The sequence below is a fragment of the Anomaloglossus baeobatrachus genome, chromosome 2, assembly GCF_048569485.1.
Source record: "Anomaloglossus baeobatrachus isolate aAnoBae1 chromosome 2, aAnoBae1.hap1, whole genome shotgun sequence".
NCBI lineage: Eukaryota > Metazoa > Chordata > Amphibia > Anura > Aromobatidae > Anomaloglossus > Anomaloglossus baeobatrachus.
In genome coordinates, this window is record NC_134354.1 from 334,828,956 (window position 1) to 334,853,504 (window position 24,549).

At 44.6% G+C, this 24,549-nt stretch overlaps 1 protein-coding gene across 2 annotated transcripts in view; it reads left to right on the forward strand.

The window, feature by feature from the left end:
* LOC142291424 (transcription elongation factor A protein 3-like) overlaps nucleotides 1-24,549 on the forward strand; it is a 219,113-nt gene that overhangs the window by 169,608 nt on the left and 24,956 nt on the right. For both annotated transcript variants that reach the window (XM_075335934.1, XM_075335935.1), the window contains exons 14-15: nucleotides 9,689-9,843; nucleotides 17,012-17,158. In XM_075335934.1, coding sequence (XP_075192049.1) covers nucleotides 9,689-9,843; nucleotides 17,012-17,158 — 302 coding nt within the window. The remainder of the gene's footprint in view (nucleotides 1-9,688; nucleotides 9,844-17,011; nucleotides 17,159-24,549) is intronic.

Here is a 24,549-nt window from a genome sequence, read left to right on the forward strand (position 1 = left end):
TACTTGAGGGGGCATACATATTAGGCCCGTTTCAGATGTCAGTGATTCGGGTATGTATGTGCTAGTTTTTATACGTACCAGAATCACTGACCTATGCAGACCTATTATAATCAAAGGGTCTGCACACACATCAGTGATTTTGCACTGACCATGGCGCCGTGCGGCGTACATGCGTATCTGTGATTGCCACACAGAAACATGTCAGTTTTTTTATGGCATCACTGATGTCCCACGGACCACACTATGATGTGATCTGTGAAACACGTACCAGAAAAACACGGACATTGAAAATAAAAAGCTTTTTCAACTCACCTTCTCCAGCGATGCTGACTTCGGCAGCTGCTCTCTGCTTCTTCCTGCCCGGTTCATTATGGTATGCATATTCATTTATGCAGCCAGAGCAGACCCGGAAGTAGCTACAGAGGTGAGAGAGAGCGGTGGCTGGATGCTGAATTGCGGGACTCTTCAGCACCACAGACAGCAGGTGCGGAGACAGGTGAGTATATGTCCATGTGCAATCACGAAGTACGGATCACGTATCACGGATTGTACATGGACAAGGGACAACCACTGTGTGCCGTGAATCATGGAGTATGAAGGGACATATGCGTGTTTAACATGTCAGTGAAGAATGTCTGTGTTTTTCACTGAGGGGCATACACGTTACTAAGGGGTATACACATTACTGGGGAAAATACACTTTACTGTGGGGCATACAAATTACTGGTAGCATAGATATTACTAAGGGGCCTGGGGGTATACAGATCTGGTGGGAGGGGGCTGGGGGCATACAGATCTGGTGGGAGGGGGCTGGGGGCATACAGATCTGGTGGGAGGGGGCTGGGGGCATACAGATCTGGTGGGGGGGCTAGGGGCATACAGATCTGGTGGGTGGGCTGGGGGCATACAGATCTGGTGGGGGGCTGGGGGCATACAGATCTGGTGAGGGGGGCTGGGGGCATACAGATCTGGTGGGGGGGCTAGGGGCATACAGATCTGGTGGGGGGGCTGGGGGCATACAGATCTGGTGAGGGGGCTAGAGGACTGTTCCTCCAGTCTCTTCATCTGTGGACAGAGCTCAGCATGTTGCGTGGTAGCTCCACTCACAGATGCACTTCCGTACACAAGCAGCCCAGCAGTGAGCAGTGCACTGGGCTGCAGGTGCCAGATTTAAAGCGCCGGCAGCCAGGAATGTGCTGCTGCCGCCGACGACCCATAACAGCGGCAGCACACAGAGCCAGAGCAGTGAAGTAGCGCTCGGCTCTGCTCTGCTCATGTGGATAGGAGGGGGAGAAAGTCAGACGGGGAGAGAGCGGGTGGGCGGAACCAAGGGACACATGGCTCACGGCCGTGATACCGGGACATCCGCTTAAATCCGGTACAGTCCAGCTGTATCTGGGATGGTTGGGAGGTATGCCTAAGGTTTTATCTGCCAGTACCTGTGGGAAAGCAGTTGCGGCGGGAAGGCAAGTGGGTCCATCCATCCGTTAGCCGAGCTGAACATCCCACCACCATGCTGGGGGAGTGCGTATGAAGCGGGAGGTTAAGTCGCCCCATTATGTCACTGCAAAGCCAAGCCAGATGATGGAGTTAAAGTACCTAAAAGATGATGATGATGACAAGTCTGCTGTAAAGACTTTGAAACTGTCTGCCGGCAAGTTACTCAGTAAAGTGATGCAAGTGTTACCAGGTGTCTGTCTCCTTCCTGATCAAGCAGGGAACAGGACCCATAGAAGTGAACAGGAACCAGACGAACGTCAGCTGAAAGGTATCACCTTCACACCACTTTCCACCTACTCCACTCTGTCCACCCGTGACTTTACTGTGCCGGGGTGGGTTGAGGTCCGCCACGACCCTCGCCAACGACTGCCCCTCTCCAGCACTTTACATTAGCATGCCCCTGTGGGCGTGCTAACATCCTAAGAGGGTTGAATGAGCTCAGGAACTAACGTCCTTGTGACTAGTCCCTCTGCTCATTAGCAGATCAGAAAGGATCTTTAGAAATACTTTTTCTAAGGATCTCTTTATCTATGTTACCAGATACAGGGACAGTTAGGCAGGGATTAGAAATGTGCACACAAAACTGCTCATGTTCTGGGTGCATATTGCACCTGACAGGTTCCCTTTAATAAAATTTGCAAGACAACATACAGTTTCCTATGTTAACAATTGCAATGTATCCATTAAAATTGGATGCTATATGAATGATCAGTGTGGGATCAGATTTTTATTGTGCACCCATAGACTTCAATATCTGAGTGTCTTCTAAAATGTGGAAGAGATTAGAGCAATCTTCCATTTTTTTAGACTTGGTCCATGTGAAAGCACTGTTAAGTGAACTGCATTGTTGAGTAACAGTCAGTGGTCTGTCTGTTTGCTGTCCATGTTAAAGCATCACTCCAGCGTTTGTTCTTTTTATTTTACCACTGGAGCGGTGCTGTTAATCTAAGTTGACTTCACATTCTGTTATCACTGCTGCCATCTTCAGCAGTTTGTCACCTTCCAGATCCCTCTAGCAAACACTGGTGGACGCTTCAATGTACAGTTAGGTCCATATATATTTGGATAGAGACAATAATATTCACATTTTTCTTCTGTACATTACCACAATGGATTTTGAACAAAACAATTCAGATGCAGTTGAAGTTCAGACTTTCAGCATTAATTCAGTGGGTTGAGCAAACTGCATAAAAATGTGAGGACATAAAGCATTTTTTAAACTCAATCCCTTCATTTCAGGGGCTCAAAAGTAATTGTACAAATTAAATATTTGGAAATAAAATGTTAATTTCTAATACTTGGCTGACAACCCTTTGTTGGCAATGACTGCCTGAAGTCTTGAACTAATGGACATCACCAGACGCTGTAATTCCTCCATGTTAATGCTCTGCCAGCCTTTACTGCAGCGTTTTTCAGTTGCTGGTTGTTTGTGGGCCTTTCTGTTTGAAGTTTAGTCTTTAACAAGTGAAATGCGGCTCTGTTGGTTTGGGATCAGGGGACTTTAATAAACTCCTGGATTGCTTTGGCTTTCTGTTTTGGGTCATGTGTAGAAAGGTGTATAGAGATATGCGTGTTGGTGTTGACTATGAGTAAAAGGCACTCCTGTAACTATGACATCTGACTACTAGAAGTCAGCGACACTCACTATTGTTCTAAATTTTATTAAGCGTTAAAACAATACTTGAATAATTTTGTGAATACTGTGATGTAAATAATAGCCGAACTGTGCAGTGAAAATGCGTTTTTGCTGTGTGCTTTAAAAAATACTTTTATTGCATCATTGCTCTGTCACTCAAATTGAGAATGAATAAAGTTTTGCTGTGAATAGAAGTTAGTTGGTTGCCACGGAGACAAAACTGGGATGAGCAGTGTTTGTTTGTGCTCCTGTGACTGGTGACGTCTGGGACAATAATCCTCAATTTCTGTTCGGTGAAGAGTGTGAAAAAGAATGAAAACCAACAACAGGAGATCATTGATAAGAGCCGGTATCATGGTTCCACCTCCCTGTCCACATGGCTAGGGGGTGGAGCCTTCTCTCGGGCCTCAATTCCGGAGCTTGGATGCTTTAAATTCTGTCATCTCTGGTGAACCAGTACAGGCTATAAGCTTAGCACTGCTTTGCCTGTGATTGCTGGTCCCTGTAAGTGTTTCCTGATCCGTCCTTCCCCTGTGCTCTGTCTGTGCTCTGTCCCACATCCTTCCTTCCCAGGGCCGTATTTACCATTAGGCACCCGTGGTCCGGTGCCTGGGGTGGCAGGTTGTGGGGGGCAGCACCTTCTGGCAGCAAAACATTTTTTTTTTTGCGGCCGCCGAGCACAGGGAGCTGATTGACCCCGGAACTGCCGGCGCCTGCACTTCCAGGGTCACAGGCGCGCGCCAATCAGCTCCTTCCTCTGTGCTGCATCCACTGCTGTGTGGACGTCACATGCAGAGCTCACCGCAGGACGCCACGGAGGACGCCGTGATGGAAGCCGGTGTCAGAAGAGGATACTCATGTGAGCCAGGAAGATGGCGGCGGGCACTGGAGCAGGTAAGTGGATTCATAAGGAGCGTGGGGGATGTCTCTAATGCAGACCGGAGATCTGCGCATGCGGGAGGGGGGAGGGGGGGAGGCAAAGGCTGATACTGGAGGGAGGCAGAGGCTGAGACTGGGGGGAGGCTGGAGGGAGGCAGAGGCTGAGACTGGGGGGAGGCTGGAGGGAGGCAGAGGCTGAGACTGGGGGGAGGCTGGAGGAAGGGAGAGGCTGAGACTGAGGAGGCAGAGGCTGAGACTGGGGGGAGGCTGGAGGGAGGCAGAGGCTGAGACTGGGGGGAGGCTGGAGGTAGGCAGAGGCTGAGACTGGGGGGAGGCTGGAGGGAGGCAGAGGCAGAGACTGGGGGGAGGCTGGAGGAAGGCAGAGGCAGAGACTGGGGGGAGGCTGGAGGGAGGCAGAGGCTGAGACTGGGAGGAGGCAGAGGCTGAGACTGGGGGGAGGCTGGAGGGAGGCAGAGGCTGAGACTGGGGGGAGGCTGGAGGGAGGCAAAGGCAGAGACTGGGGGGGTGGAGGGAAGCTGGAAGGAGGCAGAGGCAGAGACTGGGGGGAGGTTGGAGGGAGGCTGAGGCTGAGACTGGGGGGAGGCTGGAGGGAGGCTGAGACTGAGACTGGGGCAGGCTGAGCCTGGGGGGAGGCAAAGGCTGAGACTGGGGGAGAGAGGCTGATGCTGAGGGAAGATAGAGGCTGATGCTGGGGGAGAGAGGCTGATGCTGGGGGAGTGGGAGAGAGGGGCTAATGCTAGAGACAGAGGACAAGGGATGAGGGATAGTGCAATGACAAAATCGATTGGGTGGGGGGAGTGTAAGGACTCAGAATAAGAGGGGGCAGCATTAGGAGCTCATTATGGAGAAGGGGCAGCATGTGTGGGATCAGTATGGAGTGGAGCAATGTAGGGGAGTCAATATCAAGAGAGGGGTAGTGTGTGGGGGGGGTCTCAGCATAAGCGTTAGTGTGGTGGTCTTAGCATGAGTGGGGCAACATGAAGGTCTCATTATGGAAAAGATGAAGGCAGCATTAGGAGCTCATAGAGAGGGGCAGCATGCATGGGACATTGTGAGAAGGGGGAAGCATGCATGGGACACTGTGAGGAGGGGGCAGCATGCATGGGACACTGTGAGGAGGGGGTAGCATGCATGGGACACTGTGAGGAGGGGGCAGCATGCATGGGACACTGTGAGGAGGGGGCAGCATGCATGGGACACTGTGAGGAGGGGGCAGCATGGATGGGACACTGTGAGGAGGGGTCAGCATGCATGGGACATTGTGAGGAGGGGGCAGCATGCATGGGACATTGTGAGGAGGGGGCAGCATTCATGGGACATTGTGAGGAGGGGGCAGCAAGCATGGGACATTGTGAGGAGGGAGCAGCATGCATGGGACATTGTGAGGAGGGAGCAGCATGCATGGGACATTGTGAGAAGGGAGCAGCATGCATGGGACATTGTGAGGAGGGGGCAGCAAGCATGAGACATTGTGAGGAGAAGGCAGCATGCATGGGACATTGTGAGGAAGGAGCAGCATGCATGGGACATTGTGAGGCGGGAGCAGCATGCATGGGACACTGTGAGGAGGGGGCAGCATGCATGAGACATTGTGAGGAGCGAGCAGCATGCATGGGACATTGTGAGGAGGGAGCAGCATGCATGGGACATTGTGAGGAGGGGGCAGCATGCATGGGACATTGTGAGGAGGGAGCAGCATGCATGGGACATTGTGAGGAGGGAGCAGCATGCATGGGACATTGTGAGGAGGGGGCAGCATGCATGGGACATTGTGAGGAGGGAGCAGCATGCATGGAACATTGTGAGGAGGGGGCAGCATGCATGGGACATTGTGAGGAGGGGGCAGCATGCATGGGACATTGTGAGGAGGGGGCAGCATGCATTGGACATTGTGAGGAGGGGGCAGCATGCATGGGACATTGGGAGGAGGGGGCAGCATGCATGGGACATTGTGAGGAGGGGGCAGCATGCATGGGACATTGTCCTCACATCATGCTGCTCTCTCCTCACAATGTACAGATCATATTTCATAATCGAGGAAGGTGTGGTGGATATACAGTAGTTTATAAGTGAGGGCAGTGTGGTGTTTTAGTTTATTAGGGGCAGTGTTACAGTCACAGTATATAAGTGGGGATGGTGTCGTGGGAATATTTTATACTCATGCTATGTTTTGATGTGCCTGTGGTGATTCCCATGGGGGAGGGGGGGTTAGTGCCCTTCGTTTCTTATTGATACTTTTTAAAGTGTGCTACAGAGTAGATCTGCCTTAAACAGATGTCGTGTGCGAAAACTCAGTTTTACGTTGTCACTAAGGGTCGCGACCACTTAAAGTGCCTAGGGCAGCATGAAGGCAAAATACAGCCCTGTTCCTTCCCACAATAGCCCTAGTCGTTCCCCCTTCTCCTACCTTACCACTCGGTTGCTTCCTCTGGTACTAACCTCGGCCTGACCTCGACCCCGCTTTTGCTCGTTCCTCCAGTCTTCTTTCTTACCATACTGTGTATGACCTGGCCTGCCTGACCATCCCCCGCACGCCCCGTGGCCTCTGTATTCTGGCTGACTCTGCAGGGCAGCGCTCTAGCACACATTGTGTGTTCACCTCCATGCTGATTCAGCTCTGTGTAATGTCTTTTCCTGCAGGGCTCCAACTCCACCTGGCGGTAGCATGACAGCCGGCCAGTTTGTGAAGTGTGACATGGCGCACGTGGAAGGGTAAAGCACTCTAGACCCAAAACAATGATGAGGTACCTCAAGTTATTCGTTCTATTTTAAAATTCTCCTTGACCGGTCCAACGAGTTTAGCTATGGTTAGCTAGGTGTTTAGCCCAACCTAAATAACTGATCTCTATGGGACAGTGTCAGTGAGACGACTGTTGATACCGCGGTGCGAAGTTCAGAAAGGCCACAGTCTATGGTGAAGTTCCCCAAGACACCCTCCTGCTCGGATTGGATTTTACCGCAGAGCATGTTAATCAAATGAGATTGTTAATATTTGTATTTCATCTAAATGGGAATTGAATATGGTCATTTATTTTATATGTTATTCTTGTTGGTAAATTTGGGTTGAATTCTGCTTAGCTGTACAGCTGAGTTTGGTCATATTGGGATCCCGGGGAGTTTATTGATCGGGAATAGGGATAAGATTGTGAACCAGGAGAAAAGACATATATTGCAGCTTCCCTTTTAGAACTAACCCTGAGTAAAATCCAGACCTATTTAGGGAAGGGGGTGGCATTATTGGCCCCAGGAAAGACATCCCTTTTCAGAGACCAAGAATATGTGGCTGTTCTCCTGGTAAGGAAATTAGAAACATAGTTCTCTTGTGTGAGTTGTTTGATATTCAATGCTTATGTTATTAGTTCCTTTTCCTTCCCCATACAAAGAGGGGCGAGTTTGATAATAAATCTTTTTATTTTTTTATCATTGTTTCCGGAAAACTCATCTGTCCTGTCAGTGGCATCATTGTATCATAACGGAACCTCTTACAGGTCATTGTACATCTGTATGATGAAACGCTGACCAATCAGTTTGGCTTGATTTGAGTATGTCTCTGTAAACCCTATAATTCATCTGGCTGCTTCTGTCCTATGTCACATCATCAATAAACACTAGAGACCCAGTACCACTGACAGCCATGCATGCCCGGCCACCACACTGCCTTGTTCTACAGATGATGGGGTACACTTTGGATCATGAGCTGTACCATGCCTTCATCATACTTTTTTCTTTCCATCATTCTGGCAAAAGAGAAAAAACTGAGTTTTATAAGGCCTTGCATAGTCAAAGACAGACACGCACCCAATCGTTATATAAATATTTATTAGAAAAAATAAATAGATAAGGGCATTGTCATGTAAAGTAACGACATAAAATACTGACAATGGTTGGGATTACAGAAGAGTCAGAGATGTCCCATACTGGGACCTCAACAGCATCATATTGTGTATGAAAGTTAATTTCAACATTTAAAGGTAACAATGAATGGCCCAAACAGTCAATGAAAAAGGCCCAGCAGGGCACATATAATAGAAGGGACATATACCATAATTTAAAGTTGGAGTAAGTGCTTACCCATATATGGTGCCAATATGAACGCCGTATCAAAGGTCCAGGTAGTGGAGGGGGAAGCCCCATCATTCTGGTAGAGGTTGATTTGGTTTCATCTGTCCAAAGAATGTTCCACCAGAATTGTGCTGGTTGTCTAAGATTTTTTTAGCAAAGTGCAATCTAGCCTTCTTATTCTTGAGGCTGATGAGTGGTTTGCACCGTGCAGTGAACCCTCTGTATTTTCTTTCATGGAGTTTTCTCTTTATGATAGATTTTTATATTGATACGCCTACATTCTGGAGAGTGTTGTCCACTTGGTTGGATGTTGTGAAGGGATTTCTTTTCACCATGGTAATTGTACTGCGATCATACACCACTGTTGTCTTCCGTGGGCGTCCTGGTCTTTTTGCATTGTTGAGGGTACCAGTGCTTTCTTTCTCAGGATGTACCAAACTGTAGATTTCACCACTCCTGATATGGTAGCAATTTCTTGGATTCTTATTTATTTTTTTCACAGATAAAGGATGGCTTATTTCACCTGCTTGGAGAGCTCCTTTGACTGTATGTTTACTTCTCAGCAAACACTTCAAAATACAAGCACCACATCTCAAATCAACTTCAGGCCTTTTATGTCCTTAATTGATAATTAAATAACAAAGGAATTGCCCACACCTGCACATAAAACAGCCTTTGAGGCAATTATCCAATTACTTTTGGGCCCTTTAAAGCCAGGGTGGCACATGTAAAGGAGATGAACCTACTAAACCCTTAATGAAATTTTAATGTGGATACCCTCAAATGAAAGCGAAAAGTCAGGACTTTATGTCCATTATATAACTATAACTTGAATATAATTCAGTAAACAGGTAAAAAAAAACCACAAAATTTGTGTCAGTGTCCAAATATATATGCACCTCATTGTGAGTTTATGAGAGCCTTATTCTATCTCCCCCAGAACTTATGATCATTACCTTTGACTTTCGGCAGTCAAAAGTTGCAGTAACAAGATAGCGCTGCTTGATCAGAGCAGCACTGATAACAGGTAAAGATGCCAGTGGGTGATTAGAAGACTCAGTGCAGGGATATTAGATGAGAAGCACAAATCCAGCGATGAAAAAACCTGCTAGAGTGGTGCTTAAAAATTGTACAAAAAAAAAAATACGCTGGTCTGAACGAGTCCTAAAGAAGTGTCACATTCACTAAAAGGTGAGTGCTTCTAAATGGATTTGGCTGTAGTATTAAGGAATTCTGCCTTATATGTGAAATTAGAGGCCTATAAATGTACTTTAATTGTGGTCACGTGGATTTGTGCAATTCTGACAATAGCCATGCTAAGGTAGTAAGCTAACTACTAAACTATTTATACTATTTCCACTAATACTTCATACTAACATATTTGCATCGTTATTTCTCAGTTTACCTTTTATGGGTTTAATCAAGTATTTTTTTTTTTTTAAATGAACATAAATAGGATGATGTAGGACTAGACTAGCCAGTTCTGTCTTCATATAATATATCCTAGTGAATTAATTCCTTTATTTGTTGTTATCTGTTTCTGCAATATGGTTATACAATGCATTTGGTTATGTTACTTAACATTCCCACGTATATACAAAGAAATGAAAGCCACGGATATGAAGTACAGAAACAGGATCAGGAGTCGAATTAGTAACCTGAAGGATCCAAAGAATCCCAATCTGAGACGTAACGTGCTCTGTGGAGTGGTATCACCACAAAACATAGCAATAATGTCAGCTGAGGTAAGCATATTCTATAAATCAAGTAATAAGAAGTGACATATCAATACACATAGCTGTAAGGCCTGTTTCACATGTCAGTGAAAAACAAAGATGTTTTTCACTGACGTAAAAAAACGCATATGTCTCTCCGTGTGCTGTGATTCACGACACACATGGGTTGTCCATGTGCAATCCGTGATAAGTGTTCTGTTATCTGTGATTGCACATGGACGTATCTCACTTGTCCCCGCTCCTGCTGTCCGTGGTGCTGAACTCTTTGGCTCTGCTGTGCTTCCGCCACTGCGGAAGCTACTTCCAGGTTGGCTGTGCCTGCAGACATGAATATGCATGAGAATAAGCAGCCGGGTCTGAAGCAGCAGACAGCAGCGGCCGGAGACAAGCAGTGCTGGAGAAGGTGAGTTAAAAATGTTTTTTTATTTTCAATGTCCGAGTTTTCTGGTACGTGTTTCACGGATCACACCAAAGTGTGTTGGACATCAGTGATGCCAGAAAAAAATGGACTTGTCTCCGTGCGGCAATCATGAACACACGTGTACGCTGCACGAAGACACGGTCAGTGAAAAATCACTGATATGTGTGCAGACTCATTGATTTTAGTGAAGAAAAAAGAGAAAAATTCAGCTCACCGAGTTGCTGCAATCCGCTGTCTGTCAGGACCCGCGCACGGAGGGCTAGGCTGCCAGATAAAGATCAGGAAAGAGGAAAGTCCAGCGCAGTCCAATGTATCCAGTTAAAATTTACATTTATTTAGTAAATCCATGAAAATAGAAAAATACAAAGCGGTCAGCAGGATATTACAGGGATATTGTACAGACCCCACAGAACTACGCGTTTCGACGTTCAGTCTTAATCATGGACTGCGCTGGACTTTCCTCTTTCCTGATTGATTTTAGTGGGTCTGCGTATGTCCATGAGTTTGGTACATATAAAAACTGCACATAAGTACCAGAATCACTGACATGTGAAACAGGCCTAACACACAGAAGTGCCCTACTCTTTGGCCTCAAATATCTCAAGATGAGTGATGCAATGTGACTAGCATTGAAAAAAACCCTTTGCTTTACTTGAAAATCCATACAAAATAATGTTCCACATTCTGTCTGAAGAAACAATCTCTCTTCTGACTTGGATGGCTGATGTAGTTCCTGATTGTTCCCTGCCAGAATAAAAATCTCGGTAACATAGTCCAGAATACGGAGGAGGAGCTTTGCTCTGGTGGGTGAGTATCATTTTTTTGGTTTTGTTTTTCCATAACCCTTCACCCATCTAGAAGGTGTATTAATGTAGTGGAAAACCCTTATACGTCTTACTTCTGTCAGTAGGCATGCCTGTTTTTGCCCACCTATTTTACTAGTCCAAGGGTAGAATATATGGGGTCGCAAGATTGTAAAAAATGAATGCAATGTTGTACAAAATGTTTGGTAAAAGAAAGTGACAATGGCATAGGACAGGGTAGTGCAAAAAATCCTCATACCATTGCTAGAAATGTAGGATTTATTGGCAGCATCACAACCACCGTCACTACCACTGGCACCAGCTATCATGGGGCAGTACAACAAAATCACAATTCGATCCATTGTGAGTCTTAATACTGCAAAGCTTCCAATTGCTCTGACACTCTCTCCTAGGCTGTATCCAAACCCTTTGAAGTTCATTGACACTACTAAGGCAGAGTTTGTGTTAAAGTGACCTCATAATAGGAACGGATGGTAGTAATGGCCCGTTTGAATGGAATCTGTCATAAGATCAAGCTTCTTAAGTAGTCTATTTGGGAATGTAAGTCATAGGAAGCTGACTAAAGTGATAAATTGATATTTGTGATCTGATGTCTTTTTCTTGAGAAATCCAGGTCTTTCTAATGTGTTAATGAGCTTTTAAGAACTATGGGCAGTACACGGATCTGCATGGGAATCTGCCTCCAGAGCTTATTATTAATGAAAGGGGCATTACCAGTGTGAGACATATAACTAGCAAAGAACAGGATAACTGAACTTTGTCTTATAAATAGTCATGAGTGAATATATTTGGCACTATTCGTTATTCTCACAAATATAAAGGTATTCAAGATATTTGTTATTCGTTGAGTATTTTGGTATTCATCTTGTAAGTTTCGAGTCCCCTCCCCACGTGTTTGGCATCTGATTTTCAGCCACTAAACATGTGTACCAACCACAGTAATGCTGTAGCCAAATTTGCTACTCGCATTACTGTGATTGGCAGGTACAGTGAAAAAAAAATGACTTGAAGTCATTAAAGCACAAGCATTATACTTACCGAGTTTCCTCTGGCTGTCACACTGTTTCCAGGTCTGATCATTAAACTTGCTTCCCACGCCCTCTGTCTCTGCCATGTCTGTGATTGATTGCACTTACAGTAGGATTTTTCTCTGTGTTTTGTGCTTATTTCTTTTTACTTACATGATTAGTAATGGGGGTCTCATAGACAAATCACAGCTGTCATTAACCCCTTATATTACCCCAATTGCAACTGCACCAGGGCAATCGCAATGAGCCAGGTAAGCACCAGGATTAATCTAATGGATGTGCCAATTCTGGGATGGGTGCAGACTATTATTTTGAGTCTAGTTAGGGCCCAATAACCATAGACCTCCTCAGTCTGAAAATACCAGCCCCCAGCTGTCTGCTTTATCTTGGCTAGGTATCAAAATTGGGGGGGCACACATCGTTTTTTAAAATGATGTATTTAAATAATTAAAAAAATACGCTCTGGGGTCCCTCATATTTTGGTACACAGTAAATATAACACACACAGCAGGAGGCTGCAGCCTACAGCTGTCTGCTTTATCTGCACAGGACATTAAAATACAGGGGACCCTATGCCATTTTCTCCAATTATTTTTTTATTTTTACACTCCAATTCTAGAACCCAGACAACTAGTGTGAAGGCAACCAATTAGCACAGAGGGTAGGTGGGGGAAGCAGGACTGCAACCAGTCATCGGCACTGTTACACAGGGTGAGTTGGGAAAGCAATGAATAGTCATACGGGTTTATGATTGGACTTGGAAGCAGTGCGACAGCCATGGGGAAACATGGTAAGTACAATTTTCCTGCCTTAATCCCCATAGTACATAGACAACATTATGACCAAAAAGCAGCTGGTTTGAGTCGGAAATGCCTCCTGCATCTTCCTCATGCTAAAAAACACAAAAAAACTGAGCTGTAACAAAAGTTCAATAAACATGCAACATTACAAGCATGTGAATTGCAGCCTCAAGACTAGAAAAAAACCAAGGAGAAAAATTGTAGGAAAAATACCCTGACTATAAATAAATAAATTGCAAGTGCTTAATAACAGGGTACTTAGTATATACATTTTTGCAAAAAGGTAAGAAGCTGTCTCACCTCGTCACGGTGTAGGGTATTTTTCCTACAATTTTTCTCCTTGGTTTTTTTCTAGTCTTGAGGCTGCAATTCACATGCTTGTAATGTTGCATGTTTATTGAACTTTTGTTACAGCTCAGTTTTTTTGTGTTTTTTGTCTGTTATCTTGCGTTAATGCAAGTTGGGGGTGCAGCCCTCCTGATACTGAGGCTGAACAATTACCTGCGTCTCACTTTTTGCTGTGTATTTAATCTGGGACCCAGCTGATCACTTTACCATTCATATTGAAGTTTTGGACATGACACAAGTCAGGTACAGAATATGTTTTTAACTTTAGTAGGTTAGGGACTGTCTCAGATGGGTACACCGTGACGAGGTGAGACAGCTTCTTACCTTTTTGCAAAAATGTATATACTAAGTACCCTGTTATTAAGCACTTGCAATTTATTTATTTATAGTCAGGGTATTTTTCCTACAATTTTTCTCCTTGGTTTTTTTCTAGTCTTGAGGCTGCAATTCACATGCTTGTAATGTTGCATGTTTATTGAACTTTTGTTACAGCTCAGTTTTTTTTTTTGTTTTTTTGTGTTTTTTGTCTGTTATCTTGCGTTAATGCAAGTTGGGGGTGCAGCCCTCCTGATACTGAGGCTGAACAATTACCTGCGTCTCACTTTTTGCTGTGTATTTAATCTGGGACCCAGCTGACCACTTTACCATTCATATTGAAGTTTTGGACATGACACAAGTCAGGTACAGAATATGTTTTTAACTTTAGTAGGTTAGGGACTGTCTCAGATGGGTACACCGTGACGAGGTGAGACAGCTTCTTACCTTTTTGCAAAAATGTATATACTAAGTACCCTGTTATTAAGCACTTGCAATTTATTTATTTATAGTCAGGGTATTTTTCCTACAATTTTTCTCCTTGGTTTTTTTTTATCTTCCTCATGCTGTTGCAGTTTCCATCCATTGCAGCATTTTTACTGCCCTCCCAGATCTACTTCTAAGGTTATCCAAAAAATTATTTGAGTTTCCCATTGACTTGCATTAGGTTCGTGATGCATGACGAATGCATGAATAGTACAAATTTCTTAGCACACATAATAATACGAACCCGAATATTTACAATTCACTACTTATTAACACATTTGTTGCAACTCTCACTGCTCTTCTGTATTGCACCTATATTGCAACACTGTCTGCCTGTAAGTTGTAAGCTGAAATTACTCAGAAGAATCTCTGCAGATGTATCAGTTATAATCACACACAGTTCTACAATGAGATCAGGAGAGCAGAAAGCAGCCATTACATATAACACTTGTAACACCCCCTTTTATTTATAATAAGCTCTGAAGCCAGATTCTCATTCAGAGCAGTGTCTGGCCCATTGCCTAGAACATCTGATTGACATATAAAATGTGAATTTCTCTCGAATATGACATCAGATCACAGATATCAAGGTATAATTTTATTCAGCTTCCTATGACCTACAAGCCCATATAGATGGCTTAAGCTGGTTTGACGTCAGCAGTATTTTGCCAGATAACCGGATCCATCACAAATGCAGTACAGTTCAATACAGTTAAATAGAATCACGGCAAGATAAGGTCACAAGCGCATGTGACCGCATGTGACCTTATCTTGCCACGATTCCATTTAACTGTATTGAACTGTACTGCATTTGTGACGGATCCGGTTTTGTGGCAAAATACCGCTGATGTGAAACCAGCCTTAGGAGGGCTCATCCTTACTGACAGATTTCCTTCAAATGGTCTGTTTGTTACTACTATCTGTTTCTATGGTGAGGTTATTTTAAGACTGCCTTAATAGTGTCAATGACCTTGAAAGGGTTTGAATACAGTCCTAGGAGATCTCAAGTGTCTCAGTGCAATTGGAGGCTTTGTAGTATTGAGATTCATCATGGATCAAATCACTGCTACTTAAATTAATTGAAAAAATTGCAAAATGAGATACATTTCAAAACATTCCATCATCTTTTATAAGGAGACTTAATTCTTATAATAGACTGTATGTTTAATATTATCTTCACACTAGTGTTATGGTCCAGGCTATCCAGTTTAAAAAAAAAAATATAAAGTAAATCTCAGAGACCCATAATGGGTCAGTGGGATTTATTCTGACTAGTGATGGGTGGCCCCACAGATACCCAGGATCGTTGGGTCTAACGTCTAACCGGCTAAAAAGCAAAAGCAAAAAAAAAAACAAAAAATGGGTCCAGCCCAGAATTGATTGTGGATATCTGGCTGGATGCTGGTCCCCATGTAAGTCTATGGGGATCAAAATCTAGTCCTTTAAAATTGTGCTAGAAGGGATAAGGGGATTTGAACAGGTGCATTATACTTACCTAGTCTCCCGCATGGCTGTAATGCTACCTCCGGGGATGCTCATTAACCTCATGCATATGCCCCGCTTTCTCCACCCACCATCAGTCCCGGCGTGTCTGTATGGTTGCAGTCAGATGTGCCCCCATCTGAGTGGCAGCTTGTCTGACTGCTTTCAATCAGAGGCCCTGTGTCTGCATCTATATTGGTGTAAAGATAAATTAAAACATTTCTGTAAACACCCCATATATATTAATACCCAGCACAGATAAAGCATATTGCTACAGGCTGCAGCCCGAAGCCCTCAGCTTATCTAGGCTGTGTATCAAAACAAGAGGGACCGCATGCGGATTTTTTTAAATTATTTAAATAAATAATTTAGAAAAAAAGGCATGTGATCTCCCCAATGTTGATACCCAGCCAAGATAAAGTTGACAGCTAGGGTCTGGTGTTCTTAGGCTGGGGAGACTCATGGTTATTGGGCACCCCTAGCCTAAAAATAGCTGCCTGCAATCGCCCAGGATTGTTACATAGATTAGATTTGAGAATCCCAGAGCATTACCCGGTTTATCACGATTTCCCTGGTGCAGTGGCAATCGGGCTAATAACAGGTTAATGACAGCTCACAGCTGCCATTAAGCCCCAGATTATTAATGGGAAGGGTCTATGAGACCCCTATTACTAATCTGTAAGTGAAAAGAAATAAACACAAACACAAGAAAATCCTTTATTTGAAATAAAATACAATAAAAACACCCTCTTTCACCCTTTTATTAACCCCCAAAACACCCAAGTCTGACGTAAAACTGACATAATCCATATGATCCCATGACGATTCCAGCTCTGCTACATTATTGAAGTCACAGCGAGCAGGCATAGAACATGACCTCCTGCTGTGAGCTTCAGGCAGAGATTGAGCAGCAGTGATGAGCAGTGATGTAATTCAGTTTATTTGGGGTCACAGCTGGAGCTTCACACAGTCCTAGTTGACCTACAAGTGTAGGGCGCTTGAGACACCATTTCTGAGGCTGTCTCATATACCACTACTTACATGCGGAGAATTTGTCAGATAGTATGAAGATTCCAGAAGAAGGGTTTTATTTTTCAGTTGAATTCTTGTATTTTGCACAGTACAGTAAGTAAAAAAGACAATCCTGAGCCAGCGATTCATACATATGATGTTAGCAAGATGGCTGACAAACATAACATGGTGAAGAGGGGAGAGGTTACTGACATCAGAGCAACTACATGGAAAAATGGAAGACAACCTTCTAAAAAAGGAAAACCTTATTGCATAGCAACAATATAATAACAGCAATATAATGACAATACAATACTGTATGATTCCCAAGTCATGGGAAAAATTGAGCCATGACAGTAGTGTGAACAGAGTTTATGTCAAGTTGTAATTAGCATCATGTGGTTTTGGAAACTAATAAATTATGCCAAATGTTTTGGTTGTCTGGTTGTTCTTTTATGATAGGAAATGGCAAGTGATGAGTTGAAAGAACTTAGGAACACACTGACTCAAGAAGCTATCAGAGAACATCAGATGGCAAAGACAGGAGGCACTCAGACAGACTTACTACAATGTGACAAGTGTAAGAAGAAGAACTGTACTTATAACCAGGCAAGTGAATTGTTTAATAAAGAAATATATATTGGTCATTGCAGGAGAGTTCTCTGTAGATGCCATTTCCTTTCATTGATCTTAAACACAAGATTGAAACAAGTGGTATAGGGTTCAAAGGCTCAGTTTAGATTCTTTCAACAGCTAAGCCAGCCCCCTTCTCTGTCACATCAGATACATAGTAAAAAAAGGGGCTAGCTGAGTTATTGAATTTAACCAGACACCTAGAACCTTCACACACACGTAGCACTGATGATGCGCTAACACCAATGGAATAACGGGGACCCAGGACTGTGCTAAAATCTGAAGATTAGGGACAGTTGTGAAAACAAATTATTACGTTCTATATATTTAGATCAGTAATGCATCTAAAGATGCTTTAAAAAAATGTAATTTAAAGCAAGGAACACATATCAATGCAGACATCTTTATGCTTTATTCTCAAAGGCTCTGATTTTTCAGAGAAAACATAGTTTATAAAAGAGGCAGTTCCAATGGATGAGTGGGTGGATGGATTCTTATTCCATAGCTTCCAATCATCCCAGATTCAGCAGTACTGTCCAACTATTCACATATCTTGTCCCAACTTCTCTTCTCATTGCAGTGCATACATTAAATTCTCCTCTGCTCTGGTTTCCCCAGGACAAGAACTATGAACTCTTTGTTCACAGGCAGTAGCTCTACCATCAAACCACTGTCTGTACTATGAGGTGTAGGAGGATTTGGTAATCTTGACCTCTAGTGCAGACAGAGAACCGAGAAGCAAATTATTCAGCTACATACAACTGCATCTCAATAAATTAGAATATCATCAAAAAGTTAATTTATTTCAGTAATTCAATACACAAAGGGAAATGCATATATTATATAGAGTCATTACAAACAGAATGATCTATTTCAATTGTTTATTTCTGTTAATGTTGTTGATTATGGCTTAGAGCTAATGAAAACCCTAAAGTCATTATCTCAGAAAATTAGAATAATTACCACAAAACACCTGCAAAGGCTTCCTAAGCGTTTCAAATGGTCCCTAAAGGCCACATCACACTAAGCAACATCGCTTGCAACATCGCTGCTGAGGCACGACTTGCTAGCGATGTTGCTGTGTGTGACATCCAGCAACAACCTGGCCCCTGCTGTGAGGTCGCTGGTTGTTGCTGAATGTACTGGACCATTTTTTAGTTGTTGCTCTCCCGCTGTGAAGCACAGATCGCTGTGTGTGACAGCGAGAGAGCAACAACTGAATGTGCAGTGAGCAGGGAGCCGGCTTCTGTGGACGCTGGTAACCAATGTAAATATCAGGTAACCAAGAAGCCCTTTCCTTGGTTACCCGATATTTACCTTCGTTACCAGCGTCCGCTGCTCTCACGCTGTCAGTGCCGGCTCCCTGCTCCCTGCACACATAGCCATACTACACATCGGGTAATTAACCCGATGTGTACTCTGGCTAGGAGTGCAGGGAGCCAGCGCTAAGCGGTGTGGGCTGGTAACCAAGGTAAATATCGGGTTGGTTACCCGATATTTACCTTAGTTACCAAGCGCAGCATCGCTTCCACTCGTCGCTGCTGGCTGGGGGCTGGTCACTGGTTGCTGGTGAGATCTACCTGTGTGACAGCTCACCAGCAACCCGTGTAGCGACGCTCCAGTGATCCCTGCCAGGTCAGGTTGCTGGTGGGATCGCTGGAGCGTCGCTTAGTGTGACGGTACCTTTAGACTAGTTCAGTAGGCTACACAATCATGAGGAAGACTGTTGACTTGACAATGTCCAGAAGGCAGTCATTGACACACTCCACAAGGAGCTTAAGCCACAAAAGGTCATTGCTAAAGAAGCTGGCTGTTCACAGAGTGCCGTGTTCAACCAAATGAATGGAAAGTTGAGTGGAAGGAAAAAGTGTGGTAGAAAAAGTTGCACAACAAACCAGGATAACCACAGCCTTGATAAGATTAAGAAAAGCCCATTCAAAAAATTGGGGAGATTCACAAGGAGTGGACTGCTGCTGGAGTTAGTGCTTCAGCAGCCAACACACACAGACATATCCAGGTCATGGGCTACAAGTGTCGCATTCGTTGTGTCAAGCCACTCGTGACCGATAGACAACACCAGAAGCGTCTTACCTGAGCCAAGGAGAAAAAGAACTGGACTGTTGCTCAGTGGTCCAAGGTGTTGTTTTCAGATGAATGTAAATTTTGCATTTCATTTGGAAATCAAGGTCCCAGAGTCTGGAGGAAAAGTGGAGAGGCCGCAATCCAAGCTTCTGGAGGTCTAGTGTGAAGTCTCCATAAGCAGTGATGGTTTGGGGAGCCATGTCATCTGCTGGTGTAGATCCACTGTGTTTTATCAAGACGAAAGTCAGCGCAGCTATCTACCAGGAAATTTTAGAGCACTTCATGGTTCCCTTTGCTGACAAGCTTTTTGAGGATGGAAATTTTAATTTTCCAGCAGGACCTGGCACCTGTCCACACGACCAAAAGTACCAATACCTGGTTTAATAACCACACTATCAATGTACTTGATTGGCCAGCGAACCCGCCTGACCGAAACCCCATTAAGAATCTATGGGGTATTGTCAAGAAGAAGATGAGAGACATTAGACCCAACAATGAAGACGAGCTGAAGGCTGCTATCAAAGCAACCTGGGCTTCCATAACACCTCAGTAGTCCCACAGGCTGATCACCTTTATGCTATGCCACATTGGTGCAGTAATTCATGCTTGTATTGATTAACTGAAATAAATTTTAACTTTTTGATGTCATTATAATTTATTAAGATGTACTTGTACATCTCTGTTCCTAGAGGTGAAGAAATGGTCAGATATTTTGTTCCTATAAAACTACTATAAAATAATGAGAAATAATTCCAAAAACATCATTTTTTAGTCCCTTTCTGAGACTCAAACCAAGCACATTCAAACAGAAATTGAGAAAAGAGAGAGGGGTAGATAGGGAGAAGAATCCACAGGGGCCACCGAAAACCGAACAGGTCCATAAAAGGAAAGCGAAGAGCCACTGAAGGTAGCTCACGAAAAGGGCCTCCTTCAGAGGTGGGGGTCATACCACCGTGAATAAAGTCATATTTGATGTCCCTGTAATCATAACAAATCGCAAAACACAGCAATCAGATTATATATGGGGATTGGTATATGTCATAAAAACATGGCATTATTGATTATTTTTCTCAATTAAACCCATAAAAAACGTAATAAAAATGTATTACTGAGGCCGTGATCACACATAGCGTAAATGCTGCAATTTTTCTCAAGGTTTCTGCGCCATGCAAAGCAATAGAAATCTTCTGTGATTATGTGGCGCCCTGGACTAGCCAGGTCGTCACAGGTACTGCAACAACACACCCCACACCCTGAGATAGGCACATCAGCCAGACACCAAATCCTTGTTGCCTCCCTCCAGGGGCTGATGTCCACACCAGGTGGGGTGGAGCCAGGCGGTTGGCCCTACCCACTGAGGAGTTCACAGTCCTGGAGGCGGGAAAGGAAGGCAGTTGAGTAAGGGAGGTCAAAGAGTGAGGAGTAAAGTGGTAGTAGAGGAGCAGACTGACCGTGTCCGGGTACGTGGCACGGGCACCAAGAGCAAGGTTGGCAGACGGTGGTGGCCGTCTGCAGGAGAGGCAGATCAACGCGGAACCGTAGGACCGGGGACGGGCGGTGGCCCGCCGGTACCGAACCGGGGAGCAAAGTGAAGCCAGCACAAACCGGCAGGGCTTGCGGACCCCAACCAGGCTTGAAGTCACCGTTAAACAGGTCAAATCCGTTAGTGACTGGAACCCCAGGGGTTTCCAAACAGCCAAGACCCGATTGAAGGCAATCGTCCAAACAGTGAAAGGGAAATACAGCTACCGCCACAGCTAGAGTTCCCAGGGCCAGAGCCTGCGGGCAAAAGGGCTACTCCGGCATATATCCACGCTGGGGAGCGGGTTACCGGTGGGAAGCCATTGGGACCGAAGTTACACAAAAGGTGCAGGGAAAGGCAGCCACCACAAACCGTCCGGGAGAAACCACAGCAGCCGGCTGCAGGATCCGTCCATCCAGCCATTTTTTTTACCAGAGACTCTGCATCCGTTTTTGGCTGAGTGAGTACCACCATGCCATCCGGCACCGCACTGCCCCCGCGACCCTGCACCTCACCAACTGCACCCTCCCCGCCTCACCTCACCGGGCCCCGGGACAACCAACCCCTACCCACGGGAAACAACATCCCAGCTGCTCCCTGCCATCGCTCCCGGGATCCCCGTCACCAGCAGCGGTGGTGCCCCAACCTCACCACAAACCATGGGTGGCGTCACGGACCAAATCCCCAAACCAAACCACCCTTTCACTCGCCGGCGAGGAGCGCCACTTGAGCCACCGAGCAGCAGCAGCGCCGGACCCGAGCGTGGTGAGCGCAGCGCCCTTCCCGCCCACGACAATTATTACATGTTTTCTGTGTTTTCCCCAATATGTGATACATGTTTGTTCCACACGTGAATCCTGGTTTTTAATGGTTTGAGTCTGTGATTAAAAATGCAATGGCATGGTTTTTTTTGCGTTTTTTTTCAGGCTTTACAAAGAAGCCAACACAGAAAAATAAAGGGCTAAAATAACACAGTTCAGCAGCATCTTTAGAAGTTCAGGGTAGAGATTTCATGCAATCACATCCACTTTGCTGCGACATTTAGTCAATGCTCAGATGTAGTGTAAACGTTCCATTTTTTTCTGCTGTTTTTTTGCACATACAGTATATTTTGCTGTGTTTAACCGTCCTATCAAAGTGGATGTGATTTCATGAAAAGACATTGCTGAATACTGCGGTTTTGGTGTTTTTTTCTCTAGAGACTTCTATGTGGAGCCTAAAAAAATGCATGGAAAAAACTGCAGATACTTTATTAAGTGCAGAGTCAAAGCTTTTGTGTACAATAAAAACACTTTAAACACAGCGTCACATCTGCACCAAAACCACTTGAAATTATGGGGAAAAGGTATAAAAGATGCAGAAAAAATGCAATAACAATAGAAGATTGTTATTGTTTAGTTTGGTGCAGACACATATTTTGTGCAACGTGTGAACACAGCCTTTCAGATGCAAAAAATCAAATAGTGAAGCTCCATAAAGATGAGACAGTTCTGGCTGCTATGACTATTAGCAAATGAACAGCATCTGCTGAATGTACAGTACCTCACTGCCAAATGGGTGTGGCTTTGGGTCTGGCTAAGGACATGGTCAAAATGCGCCGCGGCATGCTGTGCACCACAAAATTTGTCCCTTTTTCTGTTCCTCAAAATTTGGGAGGTATGCCCTCAAATTCTTCGATTAAGCCCCAGTCACACACAACGACTTACCAGCGATCCCGAAAACGATGCGACCTGATAGGTAAGTCGCTGGGAGGTCGCTGTTGAGATGTCACACGGTAAGACCTTACCAACGATGCAGGAACGATACAGGTCGCAGTAGCGACCTGTATAACGATCTCAGCAGTCACTGTGACCCTGTCACACAGTGTCAAACACAGCGATGTGTCCTGCCCAGCAGGACATTGCCTTTGAAGAAAATGGCCTGGACCATTCTGCAACGACTAGCGATCTCACAGCAGGGGCCTGATCGCTGGTAGGTGTCACACATAACAAGATCGCTAACGGGATCGCTACTGCGTCACAGAACCCGTGACTCAGCTGCGATCTCGCTAGCGATCTCGTTATGTGTGATGGTACCTTTAGATTGATAAGTCTTTTGTTTTACACAAACTGGCAGAGAATTGTCAGATAAGCACAAAGTACAAAGTTCATCAGTTCATGTAGATTCACTGTGAAAACCCTTGGCCAGAAAATAAAATCCCCTCCTTGGCTTTAGATGCAGACAAAGCAGATGAAGGGATTCAGCCATTTGGATATAAAGCTTTACAAATTTATTAGTACCACTTAAGATATTGCATGGTATCAATACCATGACTAAGCACAGTTTTATGTCCGAAATGCATCCGTTTTTGCCTTAATGCTATATTTTTAATGTACCTGGACCCCATGCGGCTTTTTAAAAAAAATATTTAAATAATTTTTAAAAAAGACGTTCAGTCCTTCCCAGGTTCAATACTCAAGTAAAGATGAGGTGGACAGCTGTGGCCTGGTATTCTCAAGTTGGGGAGGCCCATGGTTATTGTCCTCTTCCCAGCCTTCGAACTGAACCCGCAGCCACCCTGGAATTGTTGAATCCATTAGATGCAGAATACTGGCGCTTTACCCAACTCATCTTGATTGCCCTGGTGCGGTGGCAATAAGGGTAATATAATGGGTTAATGACAGATGTGATTTGTCAAGAAAATCACAGCTGCCATCAAGTCCAAGGTTAGTAACAGGGAGGGATCTATGAGACCACCTCATTACTAACTGTGTAAGTCAAAAGAAATAAATACAAAGCACACGGAAAAATCCTTTATTAAAAAAAACAAACAAACACTCTCTTTCTCCGATTTATTAACCCACAAAACACCCCTGCAGGTCCGACATAATCCACACAAGGTCCCACAACGATCCCATATCTGCTACATCTGATATCGCAGTGCATGGTCACATTAGAATACATGACCACCCACTGCGGCATCAGGGATACACTGACAGAGCCGCAGCTGTGAGTGGTTACATCACTGAGTTCACCTTAGTCGCTCGTAGATTGACAGGTCTCTGATAAAGCAAATATAGGTATCCACCCATTTGGATATAAAACTTCACCAATTTTCTGCATTTTTTTAAATGATTTAATAAATAATTTTAAAAACTGGCATGTGGTTCCCCCTCCCCAGTTTGATACCCAGCCAAGATAAAGCAGACGGCTGGAGCTGGGATTCTCAGGCTGGGGAAACCCATGGTTATTTGGCAACCCCATCCTAAAAATAGCAGCCCACAGCCACCCCAGAATTGTTGCATCCATTAGATGCACCAATTCCGGCTCTTTGCCCAGTTCATCCTGGTGCGCATTCTTAGTGCGGTGGCAATCAGGGTAATACAAGAGGTTAATGACAGGTGTGAATTGTCAAAAAATCACAACTGCCATCAAGCCCGAGGTTAGTAATGGGGAGGGGTCTATGGGACCCCCATTACTGACTCTGGAAGTAAAAAGAAATTAACAGAAAACACAAAAAAGCCATTTTTTCATTTAAAAAAACACCCTCTTTCTCCAATGTATTAACCCCCTTAAACCACCCCTGCACATTCAATGTAATTCACACACAGTTCCATGCTCTGCAAAATCTAAGGTCACAGTGGACGTTCACATTAGAAAACTGCTTACTGCAAACTGCAGAAAACGCAAATGGAGCCACAACTGTGAGCGGTGACATCACTGAGTTTACCTGACGGCAGGTGAACTGACCTCTGGAGAACTCATTAAACTCAATGACCTCAGC